This window comes from Eufriesea mexicana, unplaced genomic scaffold (assembly GCF_001483705.2).
Source record: "Eufriesea mexicana isolate 0111107269 unplaced genomic scaffold, ASM148370v2 scaffold50, whole genome shotgun sequence".
Taxonomy (NCBI): Eukaryota; Metazoa; Arthropoda; class Insecta; order Hymenoptera; family Apidae; genus Eufriesea; species Eufriesea mexicana.
The window spans coordinates 574,592-591,543 of NW_016908250.1; the positions used below are offsets into that span (position 1 = coordinate 574,592).

Consider the following 16,952-nt stretch of genomic DNA (forward strand, 5'->3'; position numbering starts at 1 on the left):
AATTATACAGAAAGTACATTTCCAACGACTTAATCGGACTATTGACATTCAAACTAACTTTTGCAAATCAAAAAATTCGTTGGAGAGGAAAAATATTTGTCACTTTTATATCAACAAAGTTAATAGAAATCGAAACTTTTTAACAACGTATAACGTATGTGCTTATATACGAGAGCTCGCGAAAACGTTCGAACGCTATATTTCAAAAGAATTCTTTAATCCAAAAATTCCGAATTTAATTAAAATTCTGACTGCGCGTACCTAAAACACGAGGAGTTGCACGCATAGTAATTTCTTTTGTCGGCGAAAATGACTTTGAAAGGAAAACGTTGATGGCAAAATCAACGATTAAAGTTCCGACGACTTTTTTGATTCATAAACGGCATCTCACAGGTGCAATTTTTTTCACAGAACTGAAAATTGAACATTTTTAATTTAAAAAGTTTTACCCTATCTCACGCCGTTATACAGTTATATTTAACTAACAGAGATCGGACTATAACTTGGAGTAACGATTTCACCCGCACGAATGAAAGAAATTCATCGGAGCGTAACTCGTTATGCTTTATGTACGCGCATACTTTCGATAAATTAAAAATTTTTCAGTTGGAGTACCTCCGTAAAATATGTGCCGTGAGCGAGTGCATATACCTGTAACTAATATACGCTCTTTCGAACAAATTCGATTTACAGGATTTTCTACCTCTGGAGAGAAAATTCGCGCAGAGTCTATACCCCGTGGAAATCGAACGATTACACGTTACGTACACACTCGAGTCGTTGGTTCGATTGGACGAAAAGGAAAGAGCAAAAGAAAAAAGGAAGAATAAAAAAAGAAACGAGTTTGGCACGATTTGAATTTGAAATACTGGAATATCTGGAGCGCTGGGGCCCCGCCGTCCAGTCCCCCCAGCAGGCTGGACTCGTTTTCCGGCGGCCCGTATCCGGCTACGATTTCCCCGATACACCGATGATCTCGTTAATTCCGTAGCTGTCGAAAAACCGATCAAGTCTCGCCATCCCTCGGCGTGCCGAAATACAAATCCTCGGAAACCCGAGCCGGTCACGTAGCGTCGAATCTCCGAGTTAATAAAAGGACATAAAGGAGCCGTTGTAAACTGCTGGCTCGTGAAAAACACTTAGGTGTACAGCAGTCGTGGCCAGGGCATTGAGGGCCAAGCGCACCTGGTCGCCCTGCGAGAAGCCGACCACACCGAGCGGCGAGGAAATTTCGACGGGCACGCTCGCAGGTACCCAATCGCTTTCCCAGATGCGAGACCCTGTACCTGCCGCGCTTCTCCTAAAAATTGCGTCGCGTTGCTCGGTGCTGCCTCGCGCGACCTTCGCACCCAGTCACAGGCTAACGCGCGCGTCAAGGGCTTCCTCTCGCGCTCGCTACCGACCCTCTTCCTCTCTCACCGACACCCTTCAATTTCCATAATTCGCCCAGAAATATCCCAAATCACCGTTTTCCAACATTCCAATCAAAATTTTCCATTCCACCTGTCACAGCCCCAATGGCCCTTTCGAAATTTTTAAACAAAAGCTCCGCGCGTTCCGTCTATAGTAACTCGACCACCGCTTTTTCAAATTTTTCCACAAAAGTTCCGCATTCGATCTGCCATTTCAACGAGCGCTTTTTGACATTTTTGAATAGAATTCCAGATTCGACTTGGTATAGCCAAAATGATCATTTTAACCAAAACGACTGTTCCCTGAAATTTTTTAAATAAAAATACCACATTTTACTAATTATATCCAAAACGACGGCTTTGCAATTTTGAATAAAAATTCCGCATGCCATTCATCGTGATCTAAACGACCGTTCCTTTTTTGAAATTTTTGAATGAAAGTTCTGCATTCGACCTGCCGTAACGTAAATGACCGTTCTAGAAATTTTTTTTACAGATGTTGCATTCGAAATTTGTCCTATTGCACCGTATTCGAACTATTAATTAGGACGATCATTTTTAATTTTTCGCACAAAATTTTGGATTCAGCGATCGTCGTTCACATTCGTCTATCGACTTCGCGATTTTTCTCACGATACGATGTTCAAATAGATAGTGCCCGTTTATATTTTATATAAATAATTTTTATTTAAGGAATTTCTAACACAAATGTAAGAGAATTCACTCGAGAGAAAATTTAGACACGCGAATCTGGAATAGTAAAAATACTCGGGTGACTATTCGCAGAGGAAAAAAGTAAAGTGCTTGGACTGCTGTCTACACACGCGACCGCAAAGGAGTAGCGTTAATGGCTATGAGAAATGTTTACTGGGAGAGTTAGCGTCTTCGAGTCGAACATGCGATTCGACGACGTTTATACGGGGATTCGATGTCACTGTTGGCTTAGTCACGGGTTACTTCGATCGCTTTGGGAAACTCACTTCGACTCGTAATTCATCGACCACTCGACCACTTTTAAATAATCGATTTTCAATTTCAATTAATTTTTTATCGCGCGTTAATTTCGCTATTTATACAGGATAATTAATTTTACGACATCGCGGTACTCTGTTTTATACACTCGTGACGATAACGGATAATAAAATCATTACGGGTCATTTTACCTGCCACTGAAATTGCGTTCGGAAAATAGCAGGTGTTCGGCACTTTTGAATGGCAACGTTTCGTTATTTTCCTTTTCCCCGTCTAATTTATCGAAAAATAAATCGAACGGAAAGGAGGAAAGAACGATCGATAAATTTGGAAGCATAGTTTATTACACGGTGGAAATGGTTGATGTAACGGTTGTAACGCATAACGCATAGGTTGAACTTGCGGCATAACTCGTATCGTAATTCAGCGTAAAATGTAGGATAGTAGCAACGGTAGTGTTTACCGGATTCCAAACGTCCGGTTTTGCGACGATGCGTAATCGAGGCTCGTTAATTTCCGTCAAGTGACACGCGACATACGGGATAGAAGAGTAGCGCCGAGTCCGAGTCGAGTTGCACTTCTACCGAGTGTATGCTTTTTTCCAAGCATGGCCTTTCGTAAGTCTTTGTTTTGAAAATATCGCGTACGATGCCAGTGATCCTACTACTCTGTAAGACGATACACGGAACGACAAAGCTGTTCCGAGTTAAACGTGATATATCGTACGGAAAGGACGTTTCTCGGGTGTCACTGGAAAATGTTTCGAAAACGTCCGCAAAGTCCTATCTGCGAAACGCTCGAACGGGACTCGGTCATCCGTTCGACGCGGAACGTTCGAGAAAAAATATTTACACTTCCCTAAGCATCACATCACTTTTTCGTAACGACACGAGGTTTCGCCGTCACAGATTTCCGTTCCCGAGACACATTTCGAAGGATCCGTAGCACTTGTTCCACTTCGAATCGCGCGACTAACAATTCCATTAAAACTTTCGACACTTGCACACTCGAAGAATCACGATAAAGTCGAAAGGTACTCGGAACTTGGGTTACGAGCTTCGAACGGCACCGAGACGGTTCACGGATACGGAAAAAGCGAAGATCGAGACACGGAGGATGCGACGCGAAGAACGAAAAGACGTTTCGTAAGAAATTCGAGAGACAACGGAACTACAGAAGCAGCAAGACAAAACGCACCGCGAAACGGCTCGCGATAGAGTGCTGGAAAATCCTCGAGCAGAGTTTGCTCGGTGGTACGGTGGTGACTCGCGAGCGGTGATTGGCCGGCGCTCGCCCCCCACGAGGACCAGCCTCTGGAGCGAGCCAATGGGCGCGCTCGTTGCCTCTCCACGCAGCGAGACCGCGTGTGCACCCACGCAGGGTGGCTCGTGGCTCGAAGCTCGCGGCAGTCACTCAGTCAGTCAGTCACTCAGTAGGCCCGCGGTGCGCTATGAGGTGGGACCTGTGAACGAACGAAACGCGAGTTTTTATTTACACCCGTTGCTGCGGGGCTTATCTCGCGCGAACAAACGAATCGTACGCCACCGCACGGTTTCTCCACGCCGATAGTTTTCGTCTCACCAAGCAATCGGCACGTTCGCCCGCCCCCGTTACGAGTCGATCCTCGCTATACCTCGCACCAGTGCATACGAACCACCACGCGCTAGGCCTCGGATAAATTCTCTCGAAGATCGTCTCTTCGAAGTTTTCACGTATGCTTCGGCGCGTCTTCTCTCGCTTTGTTTCGCGATTCACGTTCTCGCGCGAGTTCGATTCGTTGCTCGGTTCTCTTCACCGATCGTGACCGACGCTTCTTGTTTTCTGCACGCGACGACGCTCCTTCAAAGTGCGTGCTACCAAGGTGATCGTGATACCGCGCAAGACAATGTGCGTGACAGCCACGCCGCTTAGCGCGACCAAAATACTGAAGGATAGTGCGAGACACCCGGCAAGGACTAGCATCGCGACCAACGTACAGGTGCAGGGATTAACAGGGGGCACGAACAATGTCGGCGACACGGACAGACCGCAGCACACGTCGATCATGTAAATATTCCTCTTTTCTTTCACCTTTCTCTTAATTACCGTAGCAAGGTAACGCAGAGTTGAACTATTATGCGCAACCACCGGACACGCGATCTCTTGCCAAATTCAATCCTCGCCAATTTTCTTTCCTCCGGTCTCTCTCTCTCTCTCTCTTCGCGATTTTTATTCCGGCCACGTGCCCTGTCGTTCGGTTTTTTCGACCACGTCCACGGAGTGTGATATTTCGTCGGCAAAAGCATCGCTTTGTGCTCGCCGCTGCTGACGGAAATATTATCTACGAGCTCTGGCGCGACTTCTTTCGACCAGCGAAAATATTGTTTCCAGTGGCCCGAATACACGGTGACATCGACAGCTTTAGTCGAACGGCTAAACGCGCGTCGTTTCACGCGACAGTTCGTTTCTCTCTTGTCATTCTGCGGTCTATAAATGAACGAGCGAGAGGGTTCGTCACGGATTCGTTCGTAGACCCTCGACGTTCTTTTGATATCGTTTTCGTCCAACCGAAGATCCAAACGAACGTCATTTCGAACGTATCCGTCGACGTCTTTTGATACTCGCAAATGATCGAGGTCGCGATACGCATCGATGAAACGTGTTCGAACCGGCTTCCGAAATTCTCTCGGTCCGCCACGTTCGTTCTGTCGGCACCATCTGTCCAACGAGAAGCAATCTTTTTTTCTTCCCTTCAAGACTAGGAAAATCGAGACGGCACGAAAAAGGCGTGCGTCGATTCTCATTTTTTCTTTTTCTCTTTCTCTCCTCTGCTCTCCTCTGCTCTCCTCTGCTCTCCTCTGCTCTCCTCTGCTCTCCTCTGCTCTCCTCTGCTCTCCTCTGCTCTCCTCTGCTCTCCTCTGCTCTCCTCTGCTCTCCTCTGCTCTCCTCTGCTCTCCTCTGCTCTCCTCTGCTCTCCTCTGCTCTCCTCTGCTCTCCTCTGCTCTCCTCTGCTCTCCTCTCCTCTGTTCTTCTCGTCTTTTCCTTCTCGCATCGCAGTCGTGTCGGTATACCGTGTCTCCCCCTTTGGTTCGTCGTTACACGAATCCGCGATCCTGTGAACCGAATCGGTGGTCATAGTGTGTCAGCGCCTCCAGTGGCCACGTAAATTGCCTTGGCATTGTTTACCTTGCGTCTGCTTTTCCGTTGCGACCGATGACAGCGCCATAAAACGCGGCTTTGCGTGGAAGGTGCAATTCTTCCGGATCGGGAAATCAAATTTCCCCGATATCGGCCGATTAAATGCTCGTCCATTCGTTCTCTCTATCGCGCTTTTTACCAGCTTCCAAATTCCATGTCGCGACATTTTTTCTCCGCTTTGTAATTTTTAAAACGGAAATACAACCTGAATGGATACCGGTAGCGTGCGGGGATTAACGCTCTTGTTTGTGAAAAAACCCCGAATGAAATTTTTACGGGCAAACACGGCGTTTTCCGCGAACGGGCGAATATCCGTTTTTCTTTTTTCCTCTTTCCAGTGGGAAAAAACGAAAATGAAATAACGACCAAATTAGGTCCTCGCGTTTTTATAATTTCCGCGATTAATTTTGCTATACCCGCGTAGTATGTATTCGGCTCGGAAACATGGAATATTTTGATCGCGTAATTCTTTCGTTGTCCGATGGGTGGCGACGTGCTCTCTCGTTTTGTTTGTATCTCGTTACCCCGTCGGTATTGGGAGCGAGCGTAGAACAGCGTCTCGAGTATAGATACATACGTCGCATAGATCGGTCGAAGAACTTGATTCCATCGAACTGCACGTGTTGCAGTAAAGTAGCGTTCGTAGTGTTATTGTCCAATAGCGGTGCCAATTTCCCCAACGATTCTTTATCGTGCACCGTGGAATATGCACAAACTGAATTTCGCCTGGCAGATTTTCCCCGCTATCATTGGTCGTACATGTCATTTCGCTCTTGTCCGTTAGATGCTCGCGAAAAATGTCGCGCCCGACAGATAATTCGCCTAACGCTGTTTTCGCATGTACGCGTATAATTTTCGTGAATATTTCTGCACGAATGTACAATTGATCTTTAATTATTTCCCGTGCTTCGTAAGGCACGCGATGCAAAATATCTAAATATTTGTACAATTTGATGTACATTAACCTCCTATTATACGATACCGCGTTGTGCTCGTGGTTTTAGTCCATAGATGACGTTGCTAGAGACGGTCGAGTCGCTTGAAAGGATGAAACGTGCCTTAACGTTGATAAAACTAGTCAACACGACTGGTTTCAGACTTTTCGTTTACACGATTTCCGTAATAAAATTAACCCTGTTAATGTCTATTTATACGTTTATCTATTTTTATCGTATCATTTCAATTATTATTATCTACGTGCATTATATTTAGGTACACGTCGCTAATCGGTACTTCTAACGTTGAAATCAAACCAAGTGATTCGAATATGACAGTAAACAGTTCAAATGTTCGGCAAACTTGAATTGGACCGGTGATCCGAGAACCTTTAAGTTATTCGTGATATATATAATTGTCGAAACCTTGTGAAAAAAGATGAATCTGTAAGAAAGAATTACTATGGTTAACGTAGAATAACAACACTGGATTGCTCTAGTCCAGCGTGTTTGGTGTGAATTAAAATTATACGGTTACGCGATGTCAGAATTGTAAGATCCGTCGTATAACCGTCAATGCGTGCAAAATGCTCAGAATCACTGCTCTAACCGAAGGTTCAAAATCTCGAGACAATTGGAAATAAAAGGCGTAACTGAGAAAAAATTATCCGTTCGAATTAGATCGAATTTTCTCACGCGTCCCCTAATAATCGATCTATTTGAAATATACCTCGAACTATCGAGTACTTGTCTCTCTGCGAAGAAACGAGTTTTACGCGGATTGAATACGAATTACCCCGAGCAGTGATGTACGCTGCATTCGAACCGAAGTTCAACTTTAACCCCAATTTCATTTTTAATTTATAAGATGAAGAATGAACGCGAGGTTGGTTGGTCGATGGTAATGAGAAAATTGTTATTGTCGGAAAGTTCGGTCTGGTTAGCGGTCGCGCGACGTTAAGACATCGCATGAGAAGATACGGAGCCGGTATAACGAGCAACTTTTTTGCTTAGCGTGTGTTTTCGTTTCATTCGGGACAAATAGGCGAGTCCTTCGTGCAGCACGGCCGGTCGTCCTGCGGCGGCCCCGACTCTATTTATTTTTCCGTGAAACGACGACACAGCCGGGGACAATGGGATTGTAACGAACGTCGTCCCGACTGCTTTCTCTCTTTCTGCATCTTACGAAAAGAAAACGAGATTACACGCCGGGCGCATGAGAACTTCGCGACGACGATGCGTTCGCCAACGCGTAATAACCTTACGCGCATCCACCGAACGATTTCATGTAAATTTGTTTGTTCGAATTGTCGTGAAACTCACGCGTGTATAAAGGAACGTTCGTTTGTGCTACACCATTTGCATAACAATAAAGATGTCGCGGTCTCTTGTTTATTTATAAAATGTTACGCAGCGTTATTTTACAATTAGGTTAGGTTAGAATGCCGTTCGTAAACGGAAAGTCCAGTCGATTGACGTTTCGAGAAAATTATAGAAGGGTAAATAAAGGTAATCGGTGTAGTCGATAAAATTAACGGTTTCGATATCGTGGGGAAAATAATCGAGGAAATCTCTCCGAATTTGGTACGAATTTCATCGATAATGTCATTAGAGGTTAAATCTTGCAAATATTTTGAAACGTTTAACCGATTGATAAAATAAACGTTTAATTGTCTCGTTCATTGTCGCTTAATGATATACCGCGATACAAATTGTTCGAAACCTTACGAAGCTAATGAATATTAAAACGAAGAGGTTACATAGCTTTTGGAATTTTCACACAATGGAAGAAGGATCGTAAAATGCAAGTTCCAGTGTTCTGCATCCGAATGAATTCGGTATTTTCGAGAGCGTATCGATGATCTGGTTTTGGTATATTTACGATAATATTGGTGGCGAATGATAGAGTTGCTGACAATCGTTAGACACTAATAATCTATTACGTTTATGCGCGTCGATTTGTCGTTTACCAACCGATCCATTTCGCATCGGACAATACGTTATTATCGGCACAACATGCGAAACATGTCAGAAATTATTGCGGTGACCTACATCTACCGGTAAACCATCGACATTTCAGTCGGTATAGAATCGAGCCGGCCACGCATTGCGGCACTCGTAAATAATTACGTCCAATTTAGACAAAACATTAAGGGTTTCACTGGAAATTTGTGGCGGATTTACCGCGGTTAAAAAGGTCTTCGTCGATTACACCTTTTCATGGTTCCACCTAAAAAAAAATGAAATTTCAATCATTTTTATGCACGTGTATATCGTATTAGACGATGGATAATGTAGATTTCCTAAACACGTTCGCCGGTAAAAGCATTTAAAGACAGTCAAGTACACACATAGCGTTGCGAAAAGTGAGGTTATGTGTCTTAATAACACGAATGAATTTTGGAAATTGTTTTATAACTGTAATTAAAATAACTCGTAGTTTTCATCAGAATGCTGAATATTTTTAGTTTATGGGAAATTTCGTTATCGCAATGTCAATGTAACGTCGAAGATAAAGGGTTATACGGAGATAAAGTAATATTTAACGAGAGGCTACTTACGCTTACGTTGTGCTTCCATTCGTACACAGCGTAACAGGCACGAAGCTTTTTCGATACTTTTTCCTCGAGTTAAAATAGAAGCGATGCGAATGACCAAGTTGCAGGCAGGGAACATTTATGACGTGCACGGAAAGTTTTTCTTTCCGTAATAATTTCTTCATTGCCACTTTGGAAAGTCTGGAACGCGACAGGTATTCATGGATTTGCAAATTGAATATACTTCATTCGCGTATTTACTTGGCGGTAGTCTGTCGGGTATTCTATTTGGACGCGCGTTTCTGTTGTGGGATGTAGTCTGGAAGAAAACGCGGAACTTTATTCCGAGTGGGGGATGAGAAAGAACGAATAGAGAAAGAAGAGCCAGCGGTGGAGGAGTGGGGAGACGAAGAGATCGAGTTTTTCGTACCGTTTAAATAAACGTGCTATTTGTGTGTGTACGTTTATGGGGTTTTTTTCTCTGGGCAAATTCGAGACCCGTTGTTTCCTGCAAATTTATTAGGATACTTTAAATTTTTCTTGTCCCAAATGAAAATCCTTTAAGATAGTTCTATCCCGTGGAAAATACCGTTGTCAGTAGGTATTACGTTAATATTTCGTATCAGGATAAGATCAAGTTGCTAGAATGTTCGAATTTAGAGATCAAATTTTTTCCTAAAAATATACACCCTGTAACGGAAAAAGGTGCAATAAAATATCGAAGAAAACCGAATCTAAATGCCAAAGCGTAAAGTGTTAATTTAAAACACAAAGAAAAAGGTATATTATTGTTATAAATTAAAATATTTATTTAAATATCAATTATGCTGTGATACGTCCAAAAGGTTATGAATTTGTTCGATAAATACGTCAAATTGCATTATCCTAGCTTTTACAAATATTAATTTAATAAAAAAGAGTATTAACGAAATTTATACCTAAGAGATATAAAATTTAATTTATCCACTCTAGGCATATCGCGAAGTCTCGATTATTAGATGCGACGTGAAATCTGTTGAAATAATTCCGTGTAACGAACTGGGAGTGTCGTAAATGTAGGGATCGTCAAATCTGCGCTACCGAAAGTCGGATAAATCCTCCAAAAATTCTCGAATGGTACGAGAATAAATCGGTCTATCGACAGTTCCTCGTCGATTCCGTAGTTATCGCATAAACTTTCTTCCTCCCTTCTCTATCACCTTCTTTATATATCCTCTGTCACTTTTTCGTTTCTCCATATTTCATCTTAACCTTTTATTCCAGTCACGGTTCTTTATTTTATTCGACGTCCATTATGTCGTTCGTTCGTCTTAATTTTTCTTTTTCGTTGTATCATTCGCTGTTTTACTTTGCAACATTTTCCTTTCCGTTTTTTTTTTTTTTTTTCACTCCGTCAGGCTTTTGTTTGGAGAAATACTCTTTCTCTCTTTCCTAAGTCCCGTTTCCGTATCCGGTTGGATATTTGAATGTTACGTGGCTGCTTGTTTGCAGTTCCGCTCTCGATCATCGGGGCGAGTTAATCGGCCTAATAATTTGCCTCGTTAAGCTAACCCCCTCCCTCCGAGCCCCTCGTCAGCCCGTTCACCACCCTACGCGGAGTGTTAAGCCTCTCGTATTTAATTATCTATTCCAACAGGCCACGCGCGAGCGCTGACGATAAAACAGCTAATGCTGCTCGTACGGTAAACAAGTATCGCTGGCATCGTTCGACACTTTTCATCCCCGATATCTGCAATCCTCTTGCAATTGTCGTTAACGTAATAACGATAAATCCAATGGCGCAGCTGCGAGTTTCGATGTGCCGAAATATCGCCAGGCGGATTTCTAACGAGAAACGAAAGAATCTCGGTGATATATTTCGATGGCTTTTGTGGGACGTTGAGGTTGGTTGAGGTCGGTTAATTATCCAGGTCGATTAATTATCGATTAATATCGAACTCATGAAGGCGTTTAGTAGGAAGAAATGGAATAATAAAGTGTTACGAAGAACCAGATCTATTAAACATTGGTATAAATTAATAGACGATATAGTTGATAAATGTTAGCTTTATCGCGTTTGTAATAGCCTGATAGTATATAATTACTTTGTGTAAAATTTTTGTATTATCTTTCGGTAATGTACTTTCAATTTAGCCTAATATAAATTAAAATGATTTTGATGCTATAAAAGAAAATGAAAAATAAATCGATGTTGGAGATTACGCGATAAAAGAAAATTTTATCAACATAAAATTAATGTTTATGGACACGAGAGAAGATTGCATTCCGAGTGTTGAACCGACACACGATTGCTTAGCAAATAATTTTTGCAATCGATGTTTCTTATTTATTTATTTCGGAAAACGATAAAAATTTTATAATAGTTAAATACATTATGTGAAAAAAATTGTCAATATTTTTGTATTAAATTTATTTTTATTTATATTTATTTATGTAACGAAGACATGTTATATGCAACTTCCATCAGCTTCCATCCGTGAACGTGCAATATTTAAATTTATATTTCCACATTTAATCTTTTATATTACAGAGTATTATATTTTTCATTTTATTTTTTTTTTTTTTTTTTTTTTATTAATTTTAGTTTCAATTATTCGCTGTAAATAATTATTAGTTATTTCGATTCTTTGGTTCCTAATTTTTTTCTTCCTCTTTGGAAAGAAGGAAAACAATTTTTTCGCGAGGGATAATCTCGTGACAGTTTCGTGATTTATTTTTGTAAATTACGCTAATCGTGTAAACAACGGTAACTAATTTTTGTGCAGAAAATATTTCACGCAAAAGGAAGTGGTTTTAATTCGAACTCTTTCGACTCGCGGATTCGGTTACACACCCCATAGAATTAAATTTAACTTGTACCATTTTCATTTTCACTTCGTCAAACAGTAGTTTTTCATACTTCTCGGTACATGTCGTAAATTGAGCCTCGTTATTCTTGGTATTTCGTGTATCGCTGTTTACCTGTACCAGCGATTCGTGTAACAATTAACGTAGAGGCAGTTGAATGGAAGCAAATTTGAGGTAGGACAAATACCATAGGTCTTCGACCGAACGATTTCCGGAATACGATTCGAAAATGCGCATTTCCTTTTCGCTTTAAATTATCGGTCCACCGATAAGCGTTCCTTTGAATTTCGCAACAATCATTTCGAAACAAACTGTTCTTCGTTGACTCGTTATTTGGCTATTTTCCATTTGTTCCGCCGCGGAAAATAAACGAAAGTGAGGGAAAAGCTATAATCCTGGTGGCAAAATTTCGCCGCGTAGGATGAACAAACAAGCTATAAATTGCGAAAGCGTGCACTCCTTTTTTTCAAATCCTCGTCATTGACTGACGGCCGTGAAAGAGACGTATCATTCGATTTAATTAAGTTAACGGAGGAAACAATGAATTCCATTCTATCCCATTGGCGCATCCGTGAATCACGCCTATCGATTTGTCACTTCGATCAGTATCGACTGTTTTAATTTGCTACTTTAAATAATAACGAAGAGGGAACTTTGAGCGAGATAAAAATTGCCAGCCATTTTTCCGCGTGTTTCTCAGCAACATACGATATATTTCACGTTTAAGAGGAATCGAGATTTATTTTGCTACGTCTAGTCGAGGCTTTCGGAATATTCGATATAACTCTGATAAATGAAATTAGGATTTATGTGTCTTCGAGATTTGCCTGTTTTAAAACTTCAGGATATTCTTTTTATCAGTTTATCAACATTAAGACTTCTCTTATTCATTTTTCCTCTATTCTCGAAATATTTCTTCGACTGCCTCGTCGTCAAATATTTTTGCGACGAATTTGAATTTTTATTCTATTAATTAATTTCTTAAACGAACGCGATAAATTAATTGTAATAAATTTATTTGAGTAAAAATAAAATAAATAAATTTTTAATCGAGCTCCGAAATTCTTTTCAAATTTTAATCCTCTTTAGTAACGACGCTTTATCTCCATTCGGGTCAAAATTTTATACAAAATAAATAGGATAAACTAAATTGAAAATATTCGCGTCTATTAACTACGATTAAAAATGGAAGGTACGTAAATTTTTATAAAAGTGTTTATCGATTTATATTATTATTATTTGCAGCAATTAATTTACAACGTTAATTTTTGAAATATCAAATACCATTGATATTTCGTTTGTTATAACGCAAAGAATAAAAGTTGAAAACAGTTATGCGAACAAAGGGGAGACGGTATCGAACAATTTTTAATTGAAAGGTATCGATATCACAAGCGGGTGCATCTTTCTCTTTGTTGTCGTGAAAAAGTTTGAAACCTTTTATTTAGACAATTGATAGCGTTGATACGTCGGTGCACATTAGTTCGTTATTTGTCTGTTGCGTAACTTTCGCAGATAACAACTCTCGTGGCCCGAATCGTTTTAATTTACGTTTCACAGAGTCGCATAAGGGTTAAATTTACTCTGGTTAAACCACATATTTATGTTTTGAATCGTTTATTCGAGTACAAACATTTGGAGATTCTTCCAGTTGAAGTAATTATATATATATATATTTGATTTATTTATTATTATTTAAATTTTTGCCAAGTGCATTTTAATAAAACGATGCATTTATATAATTCGATTTCCCCTTTCTATTAGGATAATTACTTAGCATCGATATTACAATGCGATATCGTTCTGATATTGCGTTAAAAGAAAATTAATGTAATTATATAAGCTGGGAATATATATTTTATTTATTTATCGATATTGAATAAAAATATCGATAGATATTAATATTACCATACAGCGTTGTTTTAATTTTTGCATAGTACTTTACGTTTTCCTAATAGGTTTTCCTCAGTTACGCGAGTTTATTTAACATATTTTATTCCTATTTACACGATGTTTTTGGCACCTTTTACTTATTGTTATCTACGAACCTATCAAACTGGTAAACATTCGAAAACGTTATTATCGAATTACGTTTTGCATTTTAAATTGCGTTTTCAATTACTTGCTTTAACTCAACGAGTTTTGCACTTTATTACGAAACGATTATTTCACGCTTTCTTTTTAAACGTAAGATTTTTTAACAAATACAACGTTAATATCGCAATTGGCACTTTTCAGCCACACGTATCGTCATAAACTTTCGTCAATCTTGCACATATTTATCTCGAAGTTCTACCATTTTAAAATTCATCCTTCGTCCGCTACGTGAAACAAAAGAATTCTTGTAAGAACGATAAATAATAAATCGAGCTTAAAAAAATTTGACTCGAAGAACACTTGGACTACCCGTCGCGAAGCTTTCAATTTTCCAAAATTTCCCAGCCAAGTACCCCTCGCAATATGGAGAAACCGCGGTATCCGTTATCCAATATTCCACGCCACACGGCGGAAACTCGTGCGGATACGAATTTCTCCGATCCCTTTCTCGCAGTCGGTTATAAAAAGGGGATATATCAATGTGCGTAGGAATCGTGGCTGGTTTTACCGACTGTCATAAATGAGATATAGGTGACAATAAAATTTAGTTACGTCTTTATAGCTGTTCGATGATATCCCCTCGACGCGGGAACACGCACTCTTCCACGGTTTTTCCTCAGCGTCACGTGCATACGAAATCTATTCCGATTGCATAGATGCCAGACTAGCCTGCAAGTGCAACGGGTTCGATCGACGCCGCTTTTAAAAAGAACTTTCAAACTACTCGTTGTATCTTTTATCGTTCTTTTTTTACCTCTGTCACTTTTTTCATTCTTGTCCGTTTGTCTGAGAACGGTGACACTCCTTGGCAGCGATGGAAGCACGCTGTGTTCAAACTTCCGCAACATATCGTCTTATGCATTTCGTAAAAATTTAACAAAAGTCTATTGGAAGCCTTTCGCAATTTTATTTAGCGCCGAAACATCGTTTTGGGCCAAAAAAATTCAAAATTCCCGGTTACTAACGCGTGAGCAACCAATAACAAAGATCGTGGGTTAGGCTGAAGGCGTTACGTGTCTCGGATGGCAGTCGCAAATTAACCCTTTGCACTGGACGATTTTTTCGCCAAACAAGGATAGGAGTTGAAAGATTTTCTGTTACAAAGCTGACGATATTTTTCTGAGCAGGAATAAGAAATCGTATGATAATTGACACGTAGAATTATTTGATTTCGATACCTCGCACACCGTTACATTATCTGAAATTTTTGCATATTTATGAATATCGAGCTTCGAAATTTTATCAAATGGTGACTGAAGGGCGTCTCTCGAGTGCAAAGGGTTGACACTAAAACTACCAACCTAGTCAAAATGACTGGTCCCAGAATTTTCCTTTTTGCAATCATCGAACACATAGACCTGCTTTAAGAATAAAATTGGTATAAACTCGTATTAAGAAAGAACCGTAATCGATATATTCACTCATATTCATCGTACTGCTGAAATTACTGTAATCTGTGCACGTATAGTTAGGTACCCATTAAATATCGATAGTTCTAGTGTTAACCATGTTATTTAATAGTGCGTAGAGAGAGAGAGAGGGAGAGAGAATTGCTACACTTATATTTTGTATCGTCTCATATCATTAAATATATATATCTGTTCGTTTGTTATTGTATTTATAATGACACGTGTCCGTGAATTCAATGCAACACATCGTACGAAACAGGGATTTTCAAACGAGGTTATTCGTGTATTTTAACCCTTCCTTTCTTTATCCTCTGCGATCCTAATTCGGATTATTATCGCATTTTATCGGGATGCGAGAACTTTAATACGTTGCTTATGCGAATTTCACTGGTATTAAGTTGATTTTGGAAATCTAGTATCTCCTAATCGTGCAGAAATAAGTCGAAGGCTCGGTAGAAAAATAGTAGAAATTTAATAGGAAAATATTTATACGAATTTTCTTTCGTTTACAACGCTACGATACAATTGTATGATAAAATACGATAAAATTGAAAATATTATAAGGCAAAAGTAAAGGAAGGCCTGTGGATAGAAATGGACATCGATATATTCTACGTTTTTTGACAGTTGACATATTAGTATATTTAGATAAAAATATTTAAATAATGAAAACAACTCGTAATAAACTATTTTAAACAAAAAATTGATTGACACTTTTTAGAAAATTCTTCCCTCTCTCTCTCTCTCTCTCTCTCTCTCTCTCTCTCACTCACTCACTCTTATTAACCAACATATACCCATGTTTTCTCTTTGACGATTCTCACATAACTGTTTTATTCTGGAACATTCTTCTAAACATTTTTTCAAACATCATTCATATTAGACTGTACTTGAACATATTATATTTAAATCATCGCAAATGAGTTTCACTTATTCAACCTCATTCGTATTCACACATATAAAACCAATATTCAGAATTACCATCAAGATTTACTGCCCAATATTTTCTAATATCCATTGAAACAACTTCATTTTACTATTACCTAATGTAACATTATAGTCCCATATTTCAGATAGAAATTACAATAACCAAGTAACAATTAATTCCTATTTATTGAACTCTTTTCTTGTAACTAAAGTGACAACTATAATAAGTTTCTATTAATTATAAGTTGTCTTAATTTTCCTTTATTCTGTTAGTGGTGGATGAAATTTAATAACAACAAGAACAATTCTTTATTTAATTAGAAAGATTATAAAACACAAATATGACGTTTAAATATAATTAATTTCTCACAAGTACCTCTATCACAGGACTTCTCACTATTATAACTCAATTGCAACTAACGTATCCCAAATCACTCTCTTTTTCTTTCTTCTTGCACAATTCACACACACCTCAATCATTACACGCATACTCATTTATCATAATAACCTGAATTCATTAGATATTTCCATCGCATGCATACTTGTTTCACTCATTCCAATACATATATATTTAAAAATCTATGTAACCACTACCACATATTCATGTGGTATACTTTCAGTATAAAACTGACACTTTTG

The 16,952-nt window shown here is 39.5% G+C and overlaps 1 protein-coding gene across 1 annotated transcript in view; it reads left to right on the plus strand.

Annotated features, from left to right (window-relative positions):
- Nucleotides 1-3,710: 3,710 nt before the first annotated feature.
- The window catches only part of LOC108554849 (protein rhomboid-like), a 317,454-nt gene continuing 304,212 nt past the window's right edge, over nucleotides 3,711-16,952 (plus strand). Inside the window, 3 exon segments of the mRNA XM_017910257.1 lie at nucleotides 3,711-3,800; nucleotides 4,052-4,195; nucleotides 4,198-4,430. Of these exon segments, the coding sequence (XP_017765746.1) occupies nucleotides 3,711-3,800; nucleotides 4,052-4,195; nucleotides 4,198-4,430 (467 nt within the window).